Source organism: Rosa chinensis, chromosome 3 (assembly GCF_002994745.2).
Source record: "Rosa chinensis cultivar Old Blush chromosome 3, RchiOBHm-V2, whole genome shotgun sequence".
NCBI lineage: Eukaryota > Viridiplantae > Streptophyta > Magnoliopsida > Rosales > Rosaceae > Rosa > Rosa chinensis.
The window spans coordinates 68,710-79,447 of NC_037090.1; the positions used below are offsets into that span (position 1 = coordinate 68,710).

Genomic DNA, 10,738 nt, shown 5'->3' on the forward strand with positions numbered 1-10,738 from the left:
ACCTAACCACAGGGTTAAGTTTTGGACCTGACCACAGGGTGTTATGTGGGTATTGGACCTAACCACCAGGATTAAGGGTGGTCGTAGTCTAACCTCTATCGATTTGAGTTCACTTGTCACACCATATATTGAGAATTCTAGGAGACTTTTAAGCTTTCATTTATACTTTCTACAATACAGCTCCTTTTTCTTTCTTTTTTCATTGGTGGTTCTTTCTTCTTTTCTTTGTTTATTTCCTTGCCATGCTTGATCTAGCTAGTTATGATAAAGTTTGCTTACTGAGCGCTTGAGATTTTCAGAATCAATTTGAGTGTGTTTCTTTATTGGTTTGTATGCTTTTCGATTGGGTGTTTGTGGGTGGTTTGATTTCAGGGTTTTGAGCTTGGTTTCGATTTGTCAATGATTTTGGGATGTTGTTGTTACATACATTATGGTGTTGGAAGGACTGTGTGTATAAGAGCATTAGCAACTCTTTGTCATCATGTCTATTACATGTCTCTATATATACTAAGAGATAACATTTTGCCACCATAGTTTCCTCTTTCTTTTATCTGATACTTGATGATTATGATTGGTTTTATTTTATTTTATTTAAATATTCTTTCTATATAGGCTTCTTAGCTAGATAAAACAATTGGTGAACTTCCTAATCTATCACCAGTGTTCAAAACTGACTGAAATTTTGTTTACTACAGTTTATAGGAAAGAAAGCCGCCTATGCCTTGAACGAGGGTTTGGGAGTAATTGAAGATAGGTCATGTACAACGACATATTGTATTCTTGTAAGTACTTTGCTTTCCCTTGCACCGACTTATTAATCTGACTTACATATGTATAAGCCAACCAATCGTACTGCAACATTTTTAGTTCTGCAGGATGTTGATATTGATGAGGAGGTTGATGATATAATTTCAGAGTGGATGGGATACTTGCTTCTGTATGAGGTAGCTATCAAAAGTTTCGTATATTATATTCTTAAAATGTTGGTTATTGGATTGTATAATAACTGCTAGTTTATAATTATGCCTCTGAATTATATACATGGGCATATATGGTTCGAAATTATTTTGTTGACATGCTTACTTTTCAACATAGAGTGTGGTTGGAAGTGTCATTACAGCCAGAGATCGCTAGCTAAAACCCGGAGGTCTTGTATTTCCTTCAAATGCAATGATAATTTTCTCTGTCTCTTTGGTCTTTCAATTGTTGTGACCTGTACATCTTTAGTTATAAGATCTATATACGGTTGCTGCTTTAATGTCATTGTATTGACAATCATATCAACCTCATATGTCGTTAGCTTGTGGATTATCAACTAGAATATGTAGCTTCATCAATATATTTTTGCACAACTACAATTGAATTGCAGTGTTTATGTTTTGGCATGTGTACCCCTCAGTGAACTATTGATCCATATGCAGCTGCAACTACAGAAAGAGACCAAAAAGCTCCTACAGAAGCTTCTAAAGCTAGACTCCAATGAGGCCATGAGAGCAGCAAAGCTTGCAAAAGCTAGACTCCTTAAGTAAATTTCTGGATGTATATTGCTAAGAGAGTAGTATTAGATGTACTCTTTTGTAGATGAAAGATTACCTTTGCACAATCTATTTTGGTGCATGATGTGGATTATAACAATTTCTTCTATATATTGATAAGCTATTGTTAATTTGATCATTTTTTATTTCAGTTTCAGCATATACAATGCATTGAATCATTCTATTAGGACAACAACAACCACAAAAAAACTGTCGTATGTGCACAATATTTACAATGATCCAAAAATAAAAACTGTCGTCTGAATTTAAAATAGATAATGGATATTTTGAAAAACTGTCGTCTGAATGAAAGTCACACAACGGGCATAAAATAAAGCAACCTCTGAATTGCAATCACACAACAGTTTCTAAAGTCGCCCGTCGTCTGAAGAATGGTCACGCAATAGCTAATGCTGTCGATAGGCTGCCAGCATGCTGTCGACATACTGCTGCCATGCTGCCGAGCTGTTCACACGACGGTTCCTTACAATCGACCTTCATCAGACGGCGCCTCGATATACGACGGTTTGCCTCCATATCAGACGACGGTTTTTAGCCGTCGTCTGATTCAATTTTTGTAGTAGTGATACCAATCTAGCCATCAACATTGTATGGTTTAAGGGTGTGTGTTGTGTCATGAGATCTATGGCAATTTCATTTCAGACCATTCATAGAGGCTTGCCTTCATTGTACTAAATAGGGGATGCACATATATACCGCTGGTAATACATACACCAAATATAATAAGTAACATTCTTTTTGTGGACCCACGAAACATGGTAGGGCTCGGCCAAAAATGTATCACGTAGAACAACACATGAGCTACCTTGCCATGGTGGAGGTCTACCGATATCTCGCAAGGAGGCCACCCTCCTAAGCTTGCCAAGAAGTTTCGTGATAAGCAAAGACTAGCAAAATAAATTTTGCAGCAAGATTTCGTCTTCGTTGTCGACTCGATCACTTGGACAATGAGAGAAAGGCAATCCCCTAAACCCTTTATGAGTGAGAGTCAATGTGGTATCAACCAAAGGTCCTCCGACAGTCAAGTCAATATGAGAATAAGTGTTTAAGGTTTATGTGGAGTAGTGCGGGATAACTTTGGTATGTGTTAGAGTTAATTAGACCATAATTTACATAGATATTCATTCCCCTAAATATTGAATTTAACTTATTTTTGAGTCTATTTTAGTTTTCACTAAATCATTTTCTTATTTATCTAGGAATATTGCAAGAGTGAAGGAAACATCAATTTTGGGCTTTGAAGTGGAGAATTGGAGGTAGGAAGAATGACGGTCAAATGTGGAGCAAAATGTTAAATTCTAAATTCAGGTGAACCATCACAAATGGCGGCCCACCATCACTCATGGTGGTGCAATGTATTTTCCGGCTATATTCATGGAGGAGCAAGGAGGAATAACATTGTACCTATTCCATTACATCTATTCATCATCATTCTATCACAACCAAATCCCATACCTTTTGGTTCAAAATCTACTCCATCTATTTTCCCTTTTTTCTACACCATCTCAACTCTCCATATTACCCAAAAGTCCACCATCATCATCACCCAAAATGCCAAAAATCTTCCATGTTTTAGGGTGTAATCACAATTTTTCTCCATCATTACCTACCCTAACCTACACCATCACTCTCATACTCTTTCCCTTAATTTTGGGATCTATTACCACTTACATACTCTATTTCCATGCTTCTTACAAGACTATGACTGTTTTCTTTGCCTTTTAATCATCATTCCACACCTCTATCTATCTATTTAAGCACCTCTTCTCACAAGGAAGAAGACACCACTCCATTACATTTTTCTTTCTTCATCTCCTCCACAAAACCTCCATATCTACCTCCCAAAATCCAAATCCATAAAACTCATGCTCCTCTTACCACTCCATCTCCTCCATCACCACCACCACAATTACCATCTTCCATTACCAAAAACTGCATCACCACCACCACTACTCCATCATTACCACTTAAAGTTAGTCAAAGAAGCATCATATCTTCATCACCATTTCATTAATCATCAACAAGAAGTTCATCATCCACCCATTTTATCATCAATGAGGATTCAAGAAGCATTGAAGGCAGGAGGAAAACAAAGGAGGAGCTAGTCATTGATTTGTCAAGCTTCAACTAGTTCATTCTTTATTTAACTCTTAAATTTACCTTGATGTACTTTATAGATTTGATGCTAATTTGTATGATTATGAGTGAGTAGTTACTTTGTTGGGGCTAGGGTTGAAAGCCCTAGCCAAATGATTGTATGAATTGTTGTTTTAATTTACATTTGATGTTATTCGTGATTTTCATCTTCATATGCTAATTCAAGAAGTGAATGTATTCATTCAAACTTAACTACTTTGAATGTGTTATGTTTGTCATCTCATGAAAAAATATTTAGGAAGTAGTTAACTTTAAGCATTGATTGATAGCATGATAGCATCCTCTAAGGTTGTGAGTTAAAATCACCTAGATCTAGGATTGCTTTGCTTGCATGATTATCTAAACTCAAAGCTTTATGCATTTAGGAACAATGAATTGAGACTTAACTGGTAAAAGAATTTGTTCGTAGGTAGTTAATTTTAGACTTATCTGGTTGGAATTGATAACATTAAAGGAGTTTAAGCCTTTGTAGTCTTATCCGGATGCAAAAAGGGTAACTGGAAAATTAGAATAGCATCACTTGTATTTAAACTTCAATACTTGCAAGGGAGGTTAGTGGTAGACAATCCAACCCCTAACTTCATCAATTATATTACTATTTTAGTTTAGAGTAGTTTTGTTTACATTTGAGCATTTATTTTCATTTAGTTCACCATTCTATCAACAAAAAATTTCACTACCACCACAATGTACATACTCATCATGAACCTAGAATTTAGGTTTGTGATTGTACATTTGCATATTCTAGCTCTCCTTAGGTTAACACCCTAGCTAGTGAAAAGAATACAATCCTCGTGGGTTCGACAACCTTTCTTAAATTTCTATACTATTACTTGTACCCCTTATACTTGATGGTGGCTGTTTGGCTAACAGTATGTTTAGAATGGCTTTGAATTTGATGTCAAATGACTTACTTCTGAATGGTGAAAATATGATTTATTTATATTGAACGTGTTGAGAATAACCCTAGGGGGCTCATCACCCTAATGGGTCTTTCTTAAGGTTCAATAAAAAATTCCAGGATCCATTTGAAGTTTAGCAGCAATAGAGGTTTAGGCGAGATTGTCTTTCTTACTTGGCTTAGAAGACTTAGTGTGTAAGTCACCACATGCTCAGACTCGTTCTGGAGTCTTCTAGTCTGAATCAGGCAGACTTGAATGGGAATGATGTGCTCCGTAATGAGTTTCGGGCCTTAGCACTGGGCTTAGGTCTTTCAGTTTTTGACAAGATGTTCGCCTGTTGGACTTGGTCCATATCGGTTCTAGACAGGTCTTAGGCTTGAGTCTATGTCTCGTGGGGACTTTCTAATTGGCTTTCAGATTTTTCGGACAGTTTTTGGTTCAGGATTCCGTGTGACTTGGCTCGTTCCCTTTGAGGATAGTTTAATCGTGCTATTTTTGGGCTCTACCATTGCCCGCAGGCTCAAGCTAGTACGTACGGGGGCAATATGGATAAGTACGAATTGGTTATATATATATATATATATATATATATATTCTAATGTATAGCGATCAAATGTTTCTTGAGTCGCTTCTATTTCGTGCTCGGATTCAATCTTTCTGAACTGGATGTGATAACAAGTTGGATAGGCAACTTATTCCTTGTCGTTTATGATATGGACTATCTATGAGCTTGCTCTCATCAAGCAAGACATGATAGTCTGCTGGAAGGCCTGGTCGGATCTAGATGTGGTGTCGCCTTGGCGTGCTTGCCTCTTCGACTTCCAGCTGACCTTGACTTCTTTCAAATTTTTCTTTAGCTTCAGATGACGTTGGTCCAGTTCTCTTGACCTTGGTGACCTCCTAAAAAACTTGTTCATAACTATTTCTATTTTCTAGGGAAGGCTTTTGCTGTTCCCAAGCACCATTATCAAAAGTTACTCAGCCGGCTACTAGAGTTCTGACTTTGCAAGTCCTCGAGAGTAAGCTTGTCTGCCGCTTTTCCTCCTCTATGCTATTGGGGCCACTTCTTTAGCAGTCTTGGTCCCCCTATTGTTGTCAAAACCTCAATTCAAACTTGGTCGAAGGAGGGTAACCTTCTCAAACCTGACGGTTTGTGTTGGGAAGGTGGTCCGGCGAATCCGGACCAAACTCCTGTGGCCTTGGCTCCTCCTAGTCGGGGTCTCCACCAAAGCTGGATCTTTTACAACTTTGGTTGCCGAACCTACGTTTCTGGTGGATCCCCTCGAACGAGGGCGATTTCGGGTTGATCTCCATCAAACTAACTTGCTTCTTCCTGCCTGCTTTGGTTTCAGCCGAGTGTGCTCGCCGGTTGACATCTTCGTGGTTGCTAGGCTTCGGTGAGAATCTGAGGAGGCGTTTCATCGCTTGTGGGTTCTATAGCCATAGCCTTGGATCGGGTTTGCAAGGATTGAAGGTCGGGGGAAGCGTGGTTAGAATGTGATGGGCTCAAGGTCACCCTTTCTCCACCTTTTGATGGCGGTGGTGTGTTGTCGAGATCACGATAATGGAGTCTATTGGGAGAGGACAGGCTAGCAGTGGCAAAGTGTGGATTGAACTGAGCTGGTTGTGTGTGGAGCCCAAAGCAGGTTAGGCGCCCAAAGTAAATTGGGTGCCTATTATGAATTGGAAGGCTATTGGGTTTTGAGCCCAATTTGGCTTGCTAGGCTTGTATCGTATTTGGGACCTTATTGGGGGATCTAAAACATTTTGGTCATGTTTGGAAGGGCTTATGCTAGCAAATTACAAGCTAGTGCTATTATCAAGAAGACTGATGTGTTTGATGGATTAAGTTTACTTGGTAAAACCTACCTGTTATGCTATGTTTTTCCACGACACTAAAGATTGGAGCACCACAATTAAGTGCATTAATAAAGAAAATCTGATTAAATTTTGATTTTGTATCAAAATGCAAATCATAGTAGTGTAGGCTCATGAATAATTGAGGTTCGATGTTTTAAATCCTTCACATGTTTCTCATGTTTTTAAATGGTTGGAATTGCCTGGTCTGCATCATCTATTGAATTATTTTTTAATTCAAAAAAATAATATTTTTGTAATTTTTATTGTGGTTAATCATTTTAAAAATGATTGTAATTAATTCTCCGACAAGAATGGTATTAATTTTGATAGAATAAAAGAAAAGGTAACAATAAATGTAATTAAAACACATAATGTGGGTACGTGGAAAAAGAGAGGAAGATGCTACCAGTTGGAGTAGGCGAGTAGCTACATAGCTACCGTACAGGGGATGAGAGGATGGATGGAATGATGGATCATGGGTCATGGGTCATGTCACAGCCAACATCACAAACTCCAATCTCTGATAGAGAGACAGAGAGCGGTACTAGACTGAAATCCTACTAAGAGCTTATATATCATAATTAACAAGTCATTAGAATCGGATTAAATGTTAATGGACTTTTCCTGCATATTCATGATGTACATCAGCATGGATCGATGAGCTCAGAAGTCTGTGTTTTATTAGTAAGTGTTTAAATTATTAAGTGTTTAAATTTTAATTAGCGTTTGCTGCTTTCTCCGCGTCCTCTTAGGCGCATCTCCTCGCTCTGTTTCAGGGGGACTTTTCTAATTCATCCCCCGCCTCATCCTCAGCCTCCCAGATAGTCTTTTCCTTCACATACCCCTATATACGTACTCATCATCTTTATATGCCTTTTCCTTGCCCTTTGTTTTTTCCGGCGAAGAATTAGAGGCCATATCTTTATGATGTATTTCAAGAGCAGTACATATTATCAGTGCCTGCAGTGTGTCACTGCCGAAAGAAGACCATATTTGCATGAACTATTTGATCGATATATAAAACTCTCGCTCTCGCTCTTCGATCCCTTGAAGATAGAGCGCTATATCTCCTCAAAAGTAGCTACCTAGCTACCTAGCTCACTCAGTCAGAGATCGAAAAAAGAAAAGCCTAGAGATATTGTTCCTTAATTAGCTGATTTAGCAACTTGCTGCATATCCATCATCAGTAGTACTATACAGATCGATCGTGTAGCTAATTGATCAGTAAAAAGTTTCACCAAGAAAATCAAAAGGTTTGACCGAAGAAATCGAGGTCACCGCGCTCTCGCACGCAACTCTAGAACCAGTACTAGTACTACTCTTTTCTTCTTTATTTATGTTATTCACTGGCTAAAATTTCAGGACAAGAAATTAAAGAAGATTAAGACGAGTGGTACGTGGAGCGTGGAAACTACTCTCTCTCTCGAGATAGTCACTAAGAATTCTTTGATCTCATTCTTCCAATTTTCAGCCTCTGTTTTATTATTTTCTTTATTTATACATCACCAAACATTTTGCTTATATTAATTATAATAATATATATAGGAAACTACAGCTTGGCAAATTTGTTCATCCCAAGAAAGTCTTCAATAATCATACCCTCGCTCTCTATGGACTGAAAAAGTATCATCCCATAAATATATATGTATATATATATGTATGTAGCTTCAAAGAGACTAATTAAAATGAAGTAATGTAGCATTTTGTCGCTAGGCTTTCTATATAGCAGTATGAAATTCAAGCAAGATCTGCTTCCCAAGTTTTCATCGAAAGCAGTGAGAGGCCTTCTTTCTTGAACTCCTTAATTCCCTTCTTCACGAGATCCAATCTCTCAGGCTCAAACCCACGGGTAAATCAAATCACATTTTCTTTTTTATTGTTAATTATTTTTTTAGTGTTTATATATTTCCTTTCAAAACCTTACCGACCGGCGACCAGTTGCAAATTTCACAATCACTTGTGAAACAGTCTCTCATCCATTCCTATATTATCCTTACAAATATACACCTTTCTGGCCTCTCTGTGCTCTCTGGGTAGCCTTCCGGTGAAACGGCCTACAATATTTTCCAACGCTGCTTTATTAGGGTTGTGGTGAGAGATGATGATACTTATCTTCTTCTTTTTTCAAGAAAGTAATTATAATTTTTTTGCAATTTATCTTGTTCATACTATTTTTATATCTAACTTCCCTTCTATAGCTACAAGATCTCGTTATAATAAAAATCTCATTTTGATCTTTCCAGAAAATGAATTAAGAAAGAAAGCACTGATATAGCTAAACCAGATCCTTAAGGGTATATTCATGATCATTTGATTGATATTTACCCTTTTCTTTGGTCATACTTTCTTAATCCTTCTTCTTCTTTTTTGCCGGCTGAGTATTGTAAATTCTTCTTCTGCTATTGATATCATACCAATTTTAGCATTACGGATATTTCGATTATCAATTCCATTTTTTAAAAGATAATTAAGAGGGAAATTTTAACTTTGATTCGTTGGTGTTGCCTTCACCTCAATCAAAATTTTGCCATCATGGCCAAACTACCTTTATGCCATTGATTTCACATTTCTCTGATTTTTTTGTTCCTAGGAATCACTAATTCGTTTTTCGACCGTGTGTCGTTTCTCCTCTGGTATTTGATACAAGTCTCAAGTTAAATTCTTGAACTCAAGTCTCGAAAACAAAAGTTTGGGTTGATTTCGAATACTTAAATTCAAATCTGTGTCCATCATGGTATTCATCCAGAAAATTAATCAAGATTTTAATAAGCAAATAAGGCATCCAATAAGTTGTAAAGTTTCGCGTTAACGAATCTGTTTGTTTTATTTTAATTTCACCGATCTCCACTGCCTATACAAATACTAGCTGCCTAGCTTACATCAACTTCCATGTTATATATATATGCTTCTAATTACTCATGAATGTAAATGAATATTGCAGAAGAGGATCGGAGGAGGACGCGGTAGAAGATGGCATCGTCGTCGTCAAATTCGCCGTGTGCAGCCTGTAAGTTTTTGCGTCGCAAGTGCCAGCCGGAGTGCGTATTTGCTCCGTACTTCCCACCGGACCAGCCCCAGAAGTTTGCAAATGTTCACAAAGTCTTTGGGGCGAGCAACGTGACCAAGCTGCTTAACGAGTTGCACCCCCACCAGCGTGAGGACGCTGTCAATTCTCTTGCCTACGAGGCTGACATGCGCCTCCGTGATCCCGTCTACGGTTGCGTCGGAGTCATCTCTCTTCTCCAACACCAACTCCGCCAGCTTCAGATGGATCTAACCTGCGCCAAATCTGAACTCTCGAAATACCAAAACCTCCAGGGAATCACTAGCCACGGACTTATAGCAGCCGCCGCCGCCGCCGCCGCCAGCCACCACAGTAACAACATTCTTAATAATCAATATAACTTTTTGTCCTCGTCCCGGGAGAGGGAGAGAGACATCAATCTGATCTCTAGTACCACCACTGGCATTGGCATTGGCACCGGAGGGGGAGGAGGAGGCCGCGGATCAGCAGACCAATATAATAGTATATCACACCACCAGTTCTTCCCCAGAGATCAGCAACAACAACAGATGATCAGGACATTTGATCAGGCGGCAGCGGGAAACATTAACTATGATGCAAGCAGCCTTTTGGCCATGAACGTCTCAGCCGGCATTCCATTTCAGCAACCTAGGGCTGCTGCTGGGGATGACCGCCGAACCATTGATCCCTCTTAGCTACTTGCCTACCTATTGTTACTTCCTCTATTAATTTCCATACTTTCAAGTTTCGACCACTTAAACCAAATGCATCAAATTAATTAAGGTACACTATTTAATTAAATTTTACACTCTTAGCTACTTAGCTATAGCTGCATGCTTCTATCTATGATCAATATTCATCATATATATTTTTGTTACTGTCAGTGTTTTTCCTAGCTAGTTTTTGGTTTTGAATGACACTATACTTATATATCTATGATAAATTCTTGCATTATAGCTTTTATGATTTGACGCCCTATGGCTTTCATGGTTTTACACCATCAGTTAATTCCTGATATTAGGGTTTCTAGCCAGAGAAAAAAAAAACAGAACTAAAATGAAGTGCTACTTCAAACTCTCTATGCTACTCAAAATTCAATTCTATATGTCAAAGAAGAAGATACTGAAGTGTACATGTATTACATGTAGGGTTTGGAATTTGGTTTTTCAAACTTTGGCATTTCATTTGTACGGTTCTAATGTGATATTAGAAATGTGAATACTAGGAGTTGGTACTCA

The 10,738-nt window shown here is 38.2% G+C and overlaps 1 protein-coding gene across 5 annotated transcripts; it reads left to right on the plus strand.

The window, feature by feature from the left end:
• The first annotated feature begins 7,635 nt into the window (after window positions 1-7,635).
• On the plus strand, window positions 7,636-10,301 carry LOC112195394 (protein ASYMMETRIC LEAVES 2). Of its 5 annotated transcripts, none has more exons than XM_040517153.1 (2): window positions 7,636-7,787; window positions 9,417-10,301. In XM_040517153.1, exon 2 carries the CDS (start codon window positions 9,446-9,448, stop codon window positions 10,193-10,195), a length of 750 nt encoding a protein of 249 aa, XP_040373087.1. In that variant the 5' UTR covers window positions 7,636-7,787; window positions 9,417-9,445; the 3' UTR covers window positions 10,196-10,301. The 5 variants fall into 5 exon arrangements, with proteins under 5 accessions (XP_040373087.1, XP_040373086.1, XP_024191587.1 ...); XM_040517152.1 differs by having other exon boundaries at window positions 7,636-7,781; XM_024335819.2 differs by lacking the exon at window positions 7,636-7,787 and adding an exon at window positions 8,152-8,324.
• The last annotated feature ends 437 nt before the right edge of the window (window positions 10,302-10,738 follow it).